The sequence below is a fragment of the Podarcis liolepis genome (genome assembly GCF_965112155.1).
Source record: "Podarcis liolepis genome assembly, chromosome: 14".
NCBI classification, from domain to species: domain Eukaryota; kingdom Metazoa; phylum Chordata; class Lepidosauria; order Squamata; family Lacertidae; genus Podarcis; species Podarcis liolepis.
This window is the reverse complement of record NC_139569.1, coordinates 5,626,874-5,643,863: the sequence shown is the minus strand read 5'-3', so window position 1 is coordinate 5,643,863 and position 16,990 is coordinate 5,626,874. Positions and strand designations below refer to the sequence as shown.

Sequence of the window (16,990 nt, the reverse complement as noted above, 5' to 3'; positions counted from 1 at the left end):
GGGGAGTCAGTCTGGATCAGACCCTGGGTTCCTTCCAGGCCTGCTTAGAAAAGGCTACTGAACAAGTTGTAACAGTTCCTTTCTTAAGCGAAAGGTTTTGGCTGGCCAGTTGAGTACTGTGATTTAACACATCCAAAGGGGTTGCTCTGTTGCCAGAGAGACAAATGGCTGGGGCCTTTTACCACCTCACCTGGCTGGATGCCAAATCATCCTAGGGAAGAGAATGAACCGAAAGGGACTATATATAGGAGGGGTGTATGTGTGTGTGTGTGTGTGTGTGTGTGTGTGTGTGTTGGGTGTGGGTGTTGGGCTGATGCTGGAAGCTAGAGGCATGTCTTGCTCTGTGCCGGACCCCAAAACTAAATTTGGGGCTTCCCTGGAAACCTAGGGGGCCCTTTGGAACTCCCTGCCTATTGAGATCAGGCGCCTTCACTGCATTTATTTCAGCACCTGCTAAATGTGCATTCTTATTCAGACAAGCCTACCCAGATGCTTAGAAAATTCGTATGGGTTTTGAATTGCTTTAGTCCAGGGTTTCCCAAACTTGGGGTCTCCAGCTGTTTTTGGACTACAACTCCCATCACCCTTAGCTAGCAGGACAAGTGGTCAGGGATGATAGGAACTGTAGTCCAAAAACACCTGGAGACCCAAGTTTGGGAAAACCCTGCTTTAGTTTATTCTGTTGCAGTTTTAGCTATTTGTATGTTTTAAATTATGGTTGGAATTTTTTTAGCGATAATTTTATCGTTTTATCTTTTTTGTAAACCACGTTGAGACATTTCCCCTACGATCAAGAGGTATATCGTTTTTATTGAATAAATAAATAAAGGGGAGGCAAGATCTTCTGGGGTGTTAATGCTGTGAGATCCAGCAGAGGAATATTTCCTTTCCTGGGGCAACAAAGACGACCCAAGCAGAGAAATTATGAGACCATCACGGCTGGTCTGACGGGCCGCATGCTCTTACCGTGTAATAGTCATACCACAAGCCTCGGGGAAAGTAGCCGATCACTGAATTCACGCCAGGCTCCAGCACGGGAGTCAGCAGCAGGCCCCGCCCCCAGAGGAACTGCCTGTCAATGGAGTAAGTGGCCACATCCTTCGGGAACCTAGGAGGGAGGACACCACACATTGACTGACACCACACATTAAAAGCACCACAAGACCCCTTTAAAAAGCTATAGCTTCCCGTTAAGCGTAATGGCTGCGTAATGGTTGGAATGTTGGACTAGGGCCTGGGAGAGCAGGGTTCGAATCCCTACACATCCATGAAGCTCCCTGGGTGACCTTGGAGCCAGTCACCATCTCATCGCCTAACCTGCCCCAGAGAGTTGCTGTGAAGGAGGAGAACCACGTAAACCACCTTGAGATCCTTGGAATATAAAGGTGGTATAAAAATGTAATAAATACCATAAATAAATAAATAAAATGTTTTGTTTAAGGGGGCTGAGAATTGTTAGGAGTCCCTTATTACCATTACCGTTATTATTCATTCAGTTTATATACCGTCCTTTATCAAATGATCTTAATGTACAATGTTAAAAACACATTACAGAACGTCAATGATACAAACTTGAAAAGAAAAGAAAAGCATATTGACAGACAGCCTAAAAAATGAATAAAATGCATACTGATAGCCTAATAATAACATAATCATTATAATAACAGTCCCTGTCCCACATTTTCACAGGCCATAGATAATAGCCATCAGCCCAGGTAAAGAGGAATGTTTTCGCCCGGTGCCTAAAGACATGCAATGATGGCACCTCCAAGAGCTGCAATTCCCAGAGTTTCCTGGGAAGACTAATGGAGTGTCAAACCACAATGGGAATGGAAGTTCTGAGAAGGGAACAGGGGCTCCTAACAACTCACAGCACCCTTAGCAAACTACGACTCCCAGAACTCTTTGTGGGGGGAGCCATTGCTTTTTAAAGCAGTAGCACAGAGCTTTAGCTGTGTGGCGTTAATGTGGCTTGGGTGTCCCAGGCTGAAAGCCCCCCCCCCACCTCTGGTTTAATGGGTTCCTTATTCTGTTAGGGACCTTGAACTTCCCGTGGATACCCCCACCCCACCCCCCAGGAAGAGGGCTTTGGCAAGGCAAGGCTGCGCCGTTCTCTTAGCCCTGAACCGTGCCCGCTTGCAAGCCCCCTGGAAAGGGGCACAATTCCTTACTCGAAGAAGAGAGGCCGGGCCACGGTGTCCCCTTGCAGGTGAGCCCGGTGGAAGAGGGAGTAGAGGTACGGCAAGAGGGCATAGCGGACCTCTAGTGCTGTCTTCATGGCAGTTCGTGCGGCGGGGCTGAACGCGGAGGGATCCTGGGCCTGAAGAGAAGGGTGGAAAACAACAATAGGCAAATGGGCTTAAACGGTGGCATGCAGAAGACCAGGGCAAAGGAGGCAGTGTGGCGTAGGGGTTAGAGTCCTTGCCTAGGACCCGGGAGACCAGGGTTCCAATCTCCACTCAGCCATGAAGCTCCCTGGGAGGCTGGCCACTGCCTTTGATCCTAGCCTACCTCACACGGTCGTTGTGGGGATTGAATGAGGATTGGGAGAACTAGGTGCAGCACCTGGAGCTCCTTGGAGAAAATTTGGGGGGGTGGGGTGGTTATAAATGCAAAAGAACAAACAAAAATAGTCCAGATTGTGCAGAAGCTTGAACTTTTTTTAAAAAACGAATTACCGTATTTTTCGCCCTATAGGACGCACTTTTCCCCCTCCAGAAATGAAGGGGAAATGTGGGTGCGTCCTATGGGGCGAATGCAGGCTTTCGCTGAAGCTTGGAGAGTGAGAGGGGTCGGTGCGCACCGCCCCTCTCGCTCTCCAGGCTTCAGAAAGACATCCGCAGCGTGGGGAACCTTGCAGAAGTTCCCCGTAAGGCTCCCCACGCTGCGGATAGCAGCCTGCTGCCCAGCGCGAGGGGTGCCCTGAAGCAGAGCGCCCCCGCGCCCGGCAGACATCCGCAGCGTGGGGACCCTTGCAGGAGTTCCCCGCAGGGCTCCCCATGCTGCGGATAGCAGCCTGCCGCCCGGCGGACAGGGCGCCCTGAAACAGAGTGCCCCTCGCGCCGGGCAGACATGGGCCAACCCCACAAGCTCGGGGGACAGCAGGGAGGCGCAGTGCCGCCATCCCGCTGTTCCTCGACGTGGTTCGGTTTCCCCGACCTGCTTTTGGGGGGGAAATAAAAGGAATTTTTTTCCCCCTTTATTTCCCCCCCCCCAAAAAAAACTAGGTGCGTCCTATGGGACGGAGCGTCCTATGGGACGAAAAATACGGTAAATACTGTATGTTTACATTGTTGCAACCTGCCCTGGGATCTTATGGTGAAGGGTAGGGAAGAAATCAAATAAATAAAACAAACCCAACAATGATGGGAAGCTAAATTCAGAGCCTTCTTTGCCCTGCTCTGCGTCCTATCTAAGGATCAATTCAGAAAATTGTGTTCTGCATCAGGTGCGACCAAACTTTTAGAAAGAAGGGGCAAAAGAATGTCAACAGCATAAAGCAAACTGGGTGATTTGGTTACCGGCACTCAATGGAGGCTCCCTGTTGCATCTCTGCATGAGCTCATGGCTTCCCAATTGGGGAAGCAGACTCAGATCAGAGACTCATGCAGAGTGCCAGTGGAGCACTCTGAGGAAGACAGGCAGCCCTTACTGTCTTACCCGAAAACAAATCGTCCTGCATGTTAGCAAAGTGTGCCTCCAGTTCTGGTTTTGAAGAATTTTTGTTAACGAAAACAAGAGAAGCAAAAAGTTTTAACTCAAAGGGTGTGCAGGGTGGGAATGCAGTAGCTATACGAAAGTTTGAGAAACACTTAATGCGAGTCCCCGCCCTGCCCCCAGCAGCTTCACCTTCACATCCTGGGTGTTGTGGTTTCGCGCAAAGGGGTAGAAGGCTCCCAACTGCATCCAGCGTGTGCAAAGCTCCTCCGAAGTGGAGCCCGAGAAGCCGCAGATGTCTGCCCCAACCAACGGGATCCCAAAGAGGCTGAAGCTGAGCACCCCTGAGGATTCAGGCAGAGGGGAAAGGAGTCAGTAGTGGCCAGGCGATTACTGACATTAACACCTGGATGAATTTCAGATTAGATCACTGCAATGCATTGTTTATGGGGCAAGCCTTGGACACAGCCCGAAACCCCCGACCGGTACAGAATGCAGCCACCTGCCTATGGACACTATGCCTGTTTTAAAACAACTTCACTGCTTCCAGTCTTTTTCCAGGTCCAATTGAAGGAGCATGGTTAAACAGGTCTGGAAGGAGCCGGAGCTAGGATTGGTCCATAAAAAACACCCAGTGTTAGTGAAGCTAGCCCTTTATTCAAAGAAACCCAAACAGTGCAGGCCTAATGATCACAGCAATTCTTCCCGGTGAGGCAGTGGTGAGGACTGAAGGTCCCTGCCTACCCACCACTGCCTAAGTCTCCTCCTCCCCAGGGTTTCCCCCAAGCAATATGAGACTGTGTTAGTGTGCAAACATTCTTTCCTCTGCTCTTTTCATTTCTCTGCATGTTCTAGGACAGTGTTGCCCAAACTTGGGTCCCCAGCTGCTTTTGGACTACAGTTCCCATCATCCCTGACTGCTGGTCTTGCTAGCTAGGGATGCTGGGAGTTGTAGTCCAAAAACTGCTGGAGACCCAAGGTTGGGAAACACTGTTCTAGGAGACCGGGGGGAGGGAGCTGGTTGCAGCAGGAGGGTGGGACTCACTGGCTTTTTCAGCAGCCTGCCTCATCTCTGTCTCATGGCTGCCACACCCCCTCCTCTCCAGGCTCCACTTCTGTCTCTGTAACTACTATCTTCTGTAACCACAAGCCAAAGGCTGCCTCCAGGATCATACTGTGAACTGAATGTAAGTAAACTGCTTAATATTTTAAAGAGAAGGCTGTTGTGTCTTTATTGTTTTTAAAAGTGAATAAAGGGGAATTTACCAGGAACAATCCAATCTGGACAAGCCAGACCGGATTGCTTAACTCAAGAGATTCAAATGAATCTACCAACTAGCTTCCTATACAGAGAATGTGCTCTACTACCAGCTCACTAGCGTGAGGAAGGATAATGTTTAATCAATGTATCCTCTCCTAATATCCACATTCCCACAAGAATAGAGTGCTGGACTAGATGGGCTATGGGCCTGATCCAACAGCCAGGCTCTCCGTGAGTCTTTCTGGAGAGCTGTGTCTGCAGCTGGAAAAGAAAACCACTTGCACGTACCTGGAATGGAGCAGACCATGTCCTTCCACTCGCTTCTGTTGTCACCAAGCCAGTGCCCTGAATACCTGCCCTGGCTGGGGAAGGAGGAGCGGGAGATGACAAAAGGCCGCTTCCCTCGGATCTTGACTAGTGCGCTAAAAGTGGGGGGAAAGAAAAAGGAGACTAGCAAAAATGTTTGCTTGTAAGCTGAGAGAACGGGAAGGGATGCCAGCTAACTTGGGCCCTGGAAACCGGACGTGTCTTGTTTGTCTGTCACTGATGCTCTCATGCCCCAGACAAACCCATCCACCAAGGCGATGGGAGCTTACCTAGCAGTAGCCTTGGCTTCCATCAGCCCATAGAGGTTATGGAGGTTGTAGTGCACAGATGCGTTCTGCCTAGAGGAGGCACAGATGGTCTTGGCGGAAAGGGAATTTCCCAGTACAGCTGGTGGAGAAAGAGAACGGCTGGTTAGAAGTAGTACAACAAATCGTGTGTGCTTGGCAAACAGATACAAGCTCCTGTCTGGGGTGGTTGACCCATGGAGACCATCTCTCTTTCTCTCTCTCTCTTCCTATTGCACACAAACACAGAGGCAGTCACTCAAGAAGGCTACTGTAGGATCATGGGCATGTACAGCAGGATCTAAAGCATCTCCTCTCTTACCAGGCACGTATGGGGGTTTATCCAGCTCTTCCTGGGAACAGCCTGCGGTGGAGCCATCCACAAAGTTCGAAGGTTCATTCATGTCCTAAAGCAAAGAGATTGGGGCCAATTAAAATGTCCCAGTTCACACACTACCCACGGAAAATTAAACTTTCCTCAAGCACAGGTCAGTTGCAGACCAAGGGACTTGCCCTGAAGCCAACACGAGCATTTTAAGTGCAACATTTTTTCATGTTTCTAAGGCACAAATATCTGTGTTTGTTCAATGTGAATGTAGCCCTAAGGTTATGGCCTGACCATAGGTTGCGAAGCAGTGAGGGGTGACCCCCAGCTCCTTAAACAGGGTTGACTCAGAAATAAGCCATGCTACTCCCCATCCTGTCTGCAAAAGTGAAAAATAACTTGGCTTGTTTTTGAGCTAATCTGAATTTGGACTGGAGGCCAGCAGCAGCAGCTCTGACCCGCAAGCCTCCCTCCCTCATGTCCCCATAAGCCTCCTCCTTGCCTGTCCCCTGCTCTTTTCTCCCCCCCCTTCCTTCCTTCCCTCCCACCCATTCACCCGCCCTCCAAACCCCTTTTTCCTGCCCCACACAGCTGGCTGCAGCTGCTGACACTTAATTTGGGGGGAAACAGGAGTAGGGAAGAGAAAGAGGTCTCTTACCACCTCCCTCTGGTGCCGCATCCAAGAAGCCCACGGGGGAACTATTGAAACGCCTCTTGGGAGAAATTACATTTGCCAGGATCGACTTAGGGGCACATTTATTCAAGTATTTATTGTGTTTTCATCCCACTTTTTTCTCCAAGGAGCTCAATGTAGTGCACACGGTTCTTTCCCCCTTCCTCGTTTAATCCGCATAACAACCCTGCGAGGTAGGTTAGGCCAAGAGGCAGCAACTGGCCCCCAAAGTCATCCTGTGAGCTTCCTAACCAACTGGGGATTCGAACCCCGGTCTCCCAAGTTCTAGTCGGACACTCTAACCACTAAGCCACACTGCCTCTAGGAAGCTGCCTTATACCAAGTCAGACCACTGGCTCACCCAGCTTAGTGCTACTGGCAGTGGCTCTCCAAGGGATTGAACCTGGGACCTTCTACATGCAAGGCAGGTGTTTGGCCAATAAGCTATGGTCCTTCCCCCAGCCTTGCGCCTGGTCTGCTGTTTAACAGCACTCCTGGCACTGGGCTTTAATGTTTAGCTCCCACATTGGGTCAGAGGAGTGTGGGATGTCATCCATGAGAGGCAGTCAAGTACAACATTCCTTGTAATGCTTGAGAAGACATGCAAGGGAATGTTTGGTCCAGCCAGTCAAAACTTCTTGTTCCTTCTGGCTGGAGCATCCTTCCGTTTGTATGTGATAGGTGGGTGTGACCTAACCTGCCCAGGTAACAAAAGGACAAGTTATGCAGCACCCTTCCCTCTTTTTGACTTCCTTCTTCGTTTGACCAGCTTTTAGCAAGGACTGCTCTGCTAGCTCTCAGCTAGCAGAAGCACTGGGATTATTCCCCCATATGTAACTAAGTCTACCTTCAGGAATCCAACTGTGAACTGATGTGAGTAAACTTCTTTTATTGACTTTGAACAAGATTGTGGTGTCTTTATTCTTTTAGGAGGGATTCAAGGGAACTTACCAGGAACGTACAATTCAATCTGAGACAGACTGAATTGTATAATAGTGAGAGGCTCACACGAGCCTGCAACCAGCTGTCTGCTATGCATGTAAAAAGGGGAATGTAACTCTGCTAAGTAAAGGAACTTGCTAGCGCAAGTTAGGAAGGATATTAATAAACAATATATCCTTTCCTGCCACCCTGAAAATTCCCACAAGGAGTGATTAGAGTGACAGACTATGACTTGGGAGACCAGGGTTCAAATCACCACTCAGTTATAAAGCTCACTGCTTGACCATGGGCCACTCTCTGTCTCTCAACCTAACCTACCACACAGGGTTGTTGCGGAGATGCCACGAGGAGTGGCGGGAATCACATACGAAACTTTGAGCTCCTGGGAGACAGAGGTGGAACATAAATGCTTATAGGGACAGAACCATCTAAAATGTATAGAAACTTATTCATGTATGCTACTACAGTGGCTAGAATGTCACTCGCCCCAAAATGGAAAGAAGTAAGAAGTCCCAGCAAAGGAAGAATGGATACAAAAACTTATGGAATACGCAGAAATGGCAAAACTTACCGGAAGAATAAGAAATCAAGATAAAAAACTTTTTAAAATAAAAGAATGGAAATGGTTTATTGAATATTTGCAGAAAAATTGTAAGCAGGTAAGATCATTGGCAGGATTATTGTATTAACCTGCAGTTTGATAAGAGTATATACTTAAAGTAGATGAATAAATGAGCAAATTAAGTAGATATGGATATGCAAAGGATTTTAAAAATTAAGGAACCACAGAAAGAGGGGGAAGGAAGTCAAGTTTTGAAATGTTAAAATGATTGTAAAATTAGTGTATAAACTTGAAAAGTATAAATAAAATTTGAAAAACTGGAAAAAAGAGAGTAGATGACCCTTTGGGTGATTTCCAACTGTACAGTTCTATGATTCTAATACTCATCACCTCCCCTTTTCAGTGCCCACTCAACTGTTTTCTGTTTAGAAACTGAAAAAGATTGAAGAAGGAACTTACAATCCAAAGGCCATCGAAGGGGACGAGGGAGTGGAATCTGTCCAGGTTTTCCAGCCACCACTGGTGAGTGTTTAGGTTAGAGAAGTCGGGGAAAGCGGTGAAGCCAGGCCAGACCTAGGGGGTGGGGGACAACAGCACAAATCTGATGGATAAAATTCAGGCAGAGTTGAACCCAATCAACTTTCTGCACGGGGTGCAATAGGTTAGCGCCTTATCCAGCCCACCAGGCTTACCCATTTATTTATTTTTTAATTCATGTTTACCATCTAGGCCAGTAGTTGCCACCAGCCTTTGGGTTCCATAAAAGTATCCCCAGTGGGAATACCCTGTACTGAGAATAGCTCTTTGTACAACACACTAAGGAAGATAACAATACAATAAAATTCAAAACAGTAAACTGAAGAGGCAAAACGCCACCCCGCTCCTTCGCTCTCACCTGCCCTATCAGAGGTTTTCCTTGGGTGCTGTTGATGAATATTCCACGCTTCAAGCCTTCATCGTAAGGCCAGTAAGAGCCTGGAGGTTGGGTGCTGCTGATTCCTGGGTCCTGGGGGGAAAGCAAAAGGCGGTCAAGCAGGCTAGGGATCCACACAGCAGTGAAACCAGCCTCTTCCACCAAATGGATCTTTGGCTACCTGCTTCAAGAAAGGCAGGAAACTCAAATGTTCTACTGGGCTAGAGCAGTGGTTCCCCAACATTTTCAGGCCACTGCCTCCTTGTTTCCATAATGTCACCCCCCCCAATTGTTCCTGCAACTGTATGTCAGTCAGGTGGGAAAGCTCTATAGCACGGGGGGAAAGCACACATCACTAAATACCGTAAAAGGCCATTTGTAGGGAGAACAGGGACCTTTGCTGAAACGTACTTCTGAGCAAACAGGATTTTGTCCATGGATGAAGGACAATGCAAGTTTTTGGGGGGAAGAGAAGGCTATATTTAATGCCACATGGAAGCGCTTTTTCCATTCTCGCTTCTAGATTGCATTTTGCCTCCATGGCTAAATAAATAAAACACACAGGATTTGGGAAATGCAAAGCTCTAAATAAAGGGTCCCAGCATAGCAGCAGCTTTTGATGAAAGCTACACCAGAGTGACAGGATGTTACTTACCTTGCTTGAAAAAATTAAATCGTATCTTGGAATTGCACGTTTATATTGCTGGAGTAAGAAAGAAGTGAGAAAAGCACAGAGAGGTTACCAGAATCATCACGTAGCGCTGCCCATGTCTGTGAAGGTCTTCCACCAACTGGGGGAGAGTGCCAAACTTCTGGGAGTCGATGGTGAAGTCTCGATAGCCATCCATGTAGTCAATATCATTCCACTGGGCAGCCTGCAAACAGAAAGCATAGGTATCATAGAACTGTAGAGCTGGAAGGGAATCTGAGGATCATCTAGTCCAACTGCCTGCAATGCAGGAATATGCAGCTGCCCCATGCAGGGATTGGACCTGGGACACTGGCATTATCAGCACCATGCTCTACTCAACTGTGCTACCTCAGTTGAGAAAGAAAGAGTGTTGGACCAGAACTGCAGAAAGCTACTAACAGCACAATCCTATCCATGTCCACTCAGAGGTAAGGTAAAGGTAAAGGGACCCCTCACCATTAGGTCCAGTCGTGGCCGACTCTGGGGTTGCAGCGCTCATCTCGCTTTATTGGCCAAGGGAGCCGGCGTACAGCTTCGGGGTCATGTGGCCAGCATGGCGAAGCCGCTTCTGGCGAACCAGAGCAGCACACAGAAATGCCGTTTACCTTCCTGCCAGAGCGGTACCTATTTATCTACTTGCACTTCATGCTTTTGAACTGCTAGGTTGGCAGGAGCAGGGACTGAGCAATGTGAGCTCACCCCGTTGCGGGGATTCGAACCACCAACCTTCTGATCGGGAAGTCCTAGGCTCTGTGGTTTAACCCACAGCGCCACCAGCGTCCCTCCACTCAGAAATATGTCCTATTAAATTCAGTCTTATTGAATGATTCAGTCTATTCGGTGCTATTAAATTAACTTACTATCAAATTAAGTTAAATTAGGATTGCTGCCTTAGCTATTAAACACACTGGGCGACCTTAGGCGATTCACTCTCTCTCAACCTAACCTACTTCACAAGGTCACTGTGAGGCTAAAGCAGAAGGGAGGGGTGTGTGTACTGTCCTAAGAATGTGAAAGGAGCCTGATGGAGCAGCTCAGGGGCCCACCTAGTCCAGCATCCTGTTCCTGGCCAACCTGATGCCTGTGGGGAAACCCGCAAGCAGGGCCCAAGCCCTCTAGGATTTCAGACAGAAGTCTTAACCAAGCCCTCCTTGGGAGATTCAGGATTTGAACCCGAGACCCTTTGCATGGAAAACACCATGTGCCACACCCCTGACCTAAATCTGCAAGCTCCTCATTCTGGAGGGTCCCGGTTGATGTTTACCTGCGGGATCTGAAAATTCCTCATGGCCTTGACGATCTCCCAGGTCTCGTTGCTTGTTCCATAGCCCCAGCGGCAGAGATGGAAACCCAATCCCCAAAAGGGAGGCATGGCAGGGAAACCTAAAACAAAAATCAGGAAAGTGTTAGGTGTGCTGCCTCCTCTATGCCAGAGCCACGGTCTTCTTCCTTCTGTGCCTTTTGACTCGTCCAAGTCGGAGTTTACTGCTTATTTGCAGTTATTTGCATTCTGATTTAATCCACGTAGTCCAGTGTTCTTTGTCATGGTCCAGTTTATGGGCGATCGAAGTCCCGGCTGAGGACGTCGGGATTGGAGACAAGATGGCGAGGTAGGAGCAGGAACGAGAGTCCAGAAGCCAGGGATACGAGGGTCAGGAAACAGGGAGTCACAAAGTCAAGGGTCCAAGGGTTGAGAAGCAAGGAGTCAAGAAGCCGAGGTCCAAGGATCAGGAAGCAAGAAGCCAAACACAGCAAGGCGGCAAACGAGTTGCTGTGGCCAAGAGCCGAAGGGAAATGCTGACCTTATATCCCTTCCCGGCTCTTGCCACCAGGTGTAGTGAGTTACCAATCCGCCTCACCAGTGTGCCTTGCCTCTCCAGAACAAACTTAGGAAGGCCCCAGCCCTGAAAAGCCCTACTGGTCACAGGGCCTGGCTCCTGCACACACTCCTGACATTCTTCAATCTTGGGTCCCCAGATGTGGGTGGGCTACAACTCCCATCATCCGCAGCCTGGTGGACAAACATGATGGGAGTTGTAGTCCACCCACTTCTGGGGACCCATGATGGATGAACACTGTTGTTGTCCACATGACAAGAACCTCAAACAACACCAATCAGCATGATTCAGGTTTACCCAGTGCAGGGATAATCCATTACGTTGGGGAAAATTGAGCTCTGAATCACTGCACTTGGGGTCAAAGATGATTTATTTCTGTGTTTTGGAGTGGGTGGATTGACTGTCACCTTCTTCTACTCCCCTTTCCACGCCCACTGCTTCCTCAATACTCTCTCATTTCTTTTTGTAACTATTTCCGGTATGCATGTGACACTGACCATCCACACATCGCCCCCACTTTATTAGTCGTTCTGCCATGCTTCCCCAGTATTACAGCATTGTTTCTACCTGGAGGGGGCGCTCTTGCATTATAGCATAGTGAAAGCAGGGCAAACCAGGAACGTTTGTCATGTGGAAAAATTGCAAGAGTTCAGCAGGAAGCTGTGGGATTGGAAACAAAGCAGGGTGCCTGCACCCAGACTGTTTACATACTATCAAAAGCACAAAGCACAATAGACAAAGGGACGTATGGAGGAGCCTACAGATACTGACCAATCACCTGCTGGTACTGCTGGACCACCAAGTTGGGGTCTGGGCCTAGGAAAATGTAGAAATCCAGAATGCCTCCAACGGGTCTCCAGGTGAGGGCAGGTGCGGGCTGAAGCACTACCTCTAGGCGACAAACAGGAGAGAGGAAGACTTAGGGTTTGTCCACAGTTCTGCTTGTGTGGTTTTCCACCTGCCCCACTGCTTTCTCTGGGAAAACCAGGGCTGAATCAGAGCAAACATCAATCCACAGAAAACCCAACTGATGTTAGTGCTGAGACTTTTCATCTGTTATTTGTCCTGTTTGATTATTTCCATTGCTTTTAAAAAGAAAAAGAAAAAAAGCCCGTTTAAAAAAAATTCAGCATTGCTAGGCTTCGGCAAAAAGGTGATGAATAAGTATTTAAGCAAATGAATGAATGAATAAAAATAAATGTTGAATTCAAATGGGCAGATCGTTGGGCAGAAGGAAGTTGGGAGAAATCCACAAAAACGGGGAGAATAGAGAAGATCTGTACTTGGTATCCAACAGAAACCTTCTTTACCGTAACTGATATTTGAATTTATGGCTTTCAATATCCTTCAACCCTACAGATATTTTAAAGGCATTTTAAAAAAAATTAAAACGCTGGAAACTGCTGGAGGTATAAAGGACTGGCATCACTGGATCAAGTACATCAATTCTGTTGAATTTTTAAATTGGCTTTTCAATAAATGTGCAATTAAGTGTTACTGTTTTGAATTTTATTGTGTTGTTCTCTTCCTTAGTGAGTTGTGCGAACCACTATTATAAAGGAAGGCACTGGGGATGATGTTATGGATCCAAGCTGGCAGTGGCCCAAAAAAGTTTGGGAGCCACTTCACTAGTCTTAAGAGCCCTCGGGGACACACCAAGGTCCCTCTTTTCTCCCTTACTCTTCATGGCTTTGCCAACACGATCTGTGTGTTAGAAGTGCTTGGCCAAAAGGGTCCCTGTAGGATGCCTGTAGCCCTCTCAGCTGATGCAGACCACCTGCCTCTCCCTCTCTTTTTCTACCAGCCACTCTGCGGTCTCCATGCAGTCAAAAGGCCAAGCCCCTTGGAGAGAAGGTCGGAGACAACAGACAGCCAAGGAGGGTTGAGAAGCAGCTGGCTATGAAGGCAAAGAGCCAGCAGCTGCAAGATGCGGTTAAACCGCCCAGCGGTTGCTAAAGAGCCCGCCTCATGGCAGGAAACAGAAGGCTCTTGCCTCCGTAAAAAGCCCCTGCTGCACCTCCAAAACTCCATTTTCCTCCTTTACTTCGCAAGCACTGACTCAGATTGGCTTCCCGCGCATCTGAAGTCCATCTGATTACCTGAAAAGCATGTGTCACCTGGAATTTTTTAAAAATACAAACCCCTGAAGACGAACCCACTTTTGACCACCCTCTGACTAGTTATTCAAAAGAAGTGAGCTTACAAACATTTTTCTCTTTGCTTCCAGTGAAGAGCCTGAAACTCCCTGGTTTTCTTTATTCATCGCCTTCCAGCAGATCCACCTGGGCAATGCTCAGAACGTTCAGATTGGTTTAAGTATCTAAATTATTTCACCCCAAAAGGTGCCAAGGGGACACGTACCCATTGCGTTGCTGTTCATGAGGAATACCCCATGGGAAGCTCCGTCTCTCTCCATGGCAAGGTAAAAGGGGTGGACGCCGTAGAGATTGAAGGACTCCTGAAAACAAAAAGAAGTCAAGACTCATTTTCAGCCAGCACTTCATAAGAACGCAAGCAGAGCCCTGCTAGATTGGGGCCAATGGCCCGGCCCGTCCAACATCCCGTTCTCACGGTGGCTGACCAGATGCCTCTTTGTGGGAAACCTGCAAGCAAAACCCAAGCCCAAGATCCCTCTCCCAGTGCCTGTAGCCAGTGTGGTGTAGTGGTTAAGAGCGGTAGACTCGTGATCTGGTGAACCGGGTTCGCTTCCCCACTCCTCCACATGCAGCTGCTGGGTGACCTTGGGGTAGTCACACTTCTCTGAAGTCTCTCAGCCCCACTCACCTCACAGAGTGTTTGTTGTGGGGCAGGAAGGGAAAGGAGCCACTTTGAGACTCCTTCGGGTAGTGATAAAGCGGGATATCAAATCCAAACTCTTCTTCTTCTTCTCCTGCTGCTGTGGCCCAGGGTCCTGCTTGCAGATAGCCCAATAGATGCATCTGGTTGGCCACTGTGAGAACAGGATTCTGGACTAGATGGGCCATTGGCCTGATCCAACAGGCTCTTCTTGGGTTTAGAGAGGCAGCCAAACATGAGATGTTCGACAGTGGAATTTTCTGCCAAGGAGTGTGGTGGAGTCTCCTTCTTTGGAGGTCTTTAAGCAGAGGCTTGACAACCATATGTCAGGAGTGCTCTGGTGGTGTTTCCTGCTTGGCAGGCGGTTGGACTCGATGGCCCTTGTGGTCTCTTCCAACTCTATGATTCTATGATAGTCCAGCATCCTGCTTCCCACAGTGGCCAACTGGATGCCTCCAGGAAGGCTACAAGGAGGAGATGGAAGGCAATCATTGGATGGACCTCCCTGGGTTTGCTTGGTCACAAAGCCATCTAAACTGATGGCCATTGACTGTGGCAGCAAGTTCCACAAGTTAACTATATGTATGGAGCAGAACCTTCTTGCCTTTTCCCTGGGTCTCATTTATGGAGGAGTGATGGTTCTGACAGGGGTTGGTGATTACAAACATGGGGCCTTATGGGAACATTGGCTCATGGGGCAAACAGCCACTTTGGGGGAGGAGGGAATTTTAAATAGGAAGGCAGAAGAAGAAGAAGAGGAGGAGTTTGGATTTGATATCCCGCTTTATCACTACCCTAGGGAGTCTCAAAGCGGCTAACATTCTCCTTTCCCTTCCTCCCCCACAACAAACACTCTGTGGGGTGAGTGGGGCTGAGAGACAAGGTCACCCAGCAGCTGCATGTGGAGGAGTGGGGATGCAAACCCGGTTCACCAGATTACGAGTCCACCGCTCTTAACCACTACACCATGCTGGCTCAGGCAGCCTGAAGGGGGTAAGGTTAACCCCTCTAACACAACCAAGTTCCTTAATTAAATTGGGGACTCAGCAGTTGTTATTAATCAACTTTTTTTTAAAAAAGCATGGGAGAATCTGACCACCTTTGGCCATTCAAACATGTAAGGAAACAGGAGGAAATAAGAGAGAACATTTGAACAGGGAGGGGGCAATAAAGCTACAGCATGACTGAAAATAGTTAAGACCCCCCCCCAATCTTGCATAAAAGGTACCGTAGGAGGGACATCTCGGGCCCAGAAGGTCAGGGTGTTCCATTCCAGACTATGCAAGAAGTTGCTTCGATGTTCCCCCAGTCCATAAATGAATGTGGATGGAAGGACTGTAGAAATCTGCAGAAACTGATCAGCAAAGAACAAGGGAGCCACTGTTGTGTTCAACCTAAAGAAGGGAGGGGAAGAGATGTTAGGAAGGACAGGTGACAAGAAAAAGGCTGCTTACCGATGTTTCCCCTTGCCAAAAGTGTTTCTAGTCCTCATGGCTGAACAGAGAGAGTAGCTTTAAAATGTGGTGGGATACTAAAGTCCAAGGGAAGGCCCCTCCTTCCAGGAGAGGTCCTGCTTTAGGCCTGTTTCACACACTACTGCATCAGCAGTAGTGGAAGTAGTGGACCCTGGAAGCGGGACATGAATTTAAGAAGTGAATAACAAATACATAAATTTAGAGGGGAAGAGACGGATTCTTACAGCACGGTCCCCGAAGATTTCCGCTTCACTATCAACCCAAAGGGCTCCTTGGAAAACTCAATGGTGTACAAGGGATTCTCTGCTCTCTTGGTTGCTGGAGGAACATCAAGGGGCACTTCGTACCGAGGCTTTGTGGCATCCGTGATCTACAAAAAGGGGACACACAGACACACCCAGGTAAATGGGAGATGCAAGACATTGTGAATTGTACCAAGGGCTCAAGCTGAGGCCAGGATCCTAAAGCCGCATGTGAGAGTGAAAGGAGGTCTCCAATTGCAACCACTTAAGACAGCTTCTGCCAACCTGAGGTCTTCCCAATGCCTTGGACCACAATGTCCATCAGCCCCAGCCAGCATGGCTGTGCTGAGTGGGGCGGATGGGAGAGGCAGTCTCCGACAGCTGACATCGAATAAATTATAAACAGAACGTACAGTACGGTCGCATCTTGTGCAGGAGTAACGCAGGGATGGAGTGTATACACAAAAACATGTATACTTGAACCACCCCCTTGGAACTGCCCCCCTCCCTCCAGCAAGGCAGAGAGCTTAAAAGCTCTTTCTGCACCCGCCTTGTGTACAATTGATATGCACAATTTCAACCAGCCAGCTTTCAACCGCACAAGGTTGAAATCACACAAGTAAATTGGGCGTTAAGTTGCAGCTGTACTGCATTGATTGTAAACGTAATGTGTTTGTGTTAATGTATCTATGTTTGTTTTAAGATGTGTTGTCAGTTGTCTGGAGTCCTTTGGGTAACGTGCAACTACCAAGTATTCATTATTGTTATTGTTATTATTAATGAATATGAATAATAACAATAATAATGAAAATAATGGTGGTGATAATAATAATAATAATAATAATAATGATGATGATGATAATAGCACCAGGCTGATGAAGGCTGACTGAAGACCAGCAGCCTGATGAGGCAGGCACGGTCCGTTAGCTTTCAAAAGCATTTTTCATTGCGCAAAACTAGCATTTCCTGCATGTACAAATCTCCCATTTTCCGCTGCCTCTCTC

The 16,990-nt window shown here is 48.1% G+C and overlaps 1 protein-coding gene across 2 annotated transcripts in view; it reads right to left on the bottom strand.

Moving 5' to 3' along the window:
* The window catches only part of LOC310693053 (lysosomal alpha-glucosidase-like), a 30,536-nt gene that overhangs the window by 7,923 nt on the left and 5,623 nt on the right, over positions 1 to 16,990 (bottom strand). For both annotated transcript variants that reach the window (XM_083474696.1, XM_083474697.1), the window contains exons 3-16: positions 15,969 to 16,114; positions 15,498 to 15,663; positions 13,835 to 13,931; positions 12,245 to 12,364; positions 10,900 to 11,018; positions 9,688 to 9,819; positions 8,927 to 9,037; positions 8,491 to 8,604; positions 5,852 to 5,936; positions 5,515 to 5,632; positions 5,207 to 5,340; positions 3,850 to 4,001; positions 2,172 to 2,320; positions 967 to 1,108 (exon numbers count right to left, since the gene is read on the bottom strand). In XM_083474696.1, the coding sequence (XP_083330822.1) occupies positions 967 to 1,108; positions 2,172 to 2,320; positions 3,850 to 4,001; positions 5,207 to 5,340; positions 5,515 to 5,632; positions 5,852 to 5,936; positions 8,491 to 8,604; positions 8,927 to 9,037; positions 9,688 to 9,819; positions 10,900 to 11,018; positions 12,245 to 12,364; positions 13,835 to 13,931; positions 15,498 to 15,663; positions 15,969 to 16,114 (1,785 nt within the window). The remainder of the gene's footprint in view (positions 1 to 966; positions 1,109 to 2,171; positions 2,321 to 3,849; positions 4,002 to 5,206; positions 5,341 to 5,514; positions 5,633 to 5,851; positions 5,937 to 8,490; positions 8,605 to 8,926; positions 9,038 to 9,687; positions 9,820 to 10,899; positions 11,019 to 12,244; positions 12,365 to 13,834; positions 13,932 to 15,497; positions 15,664 to 15,968; positions 16,115 to 16,990) is intronic.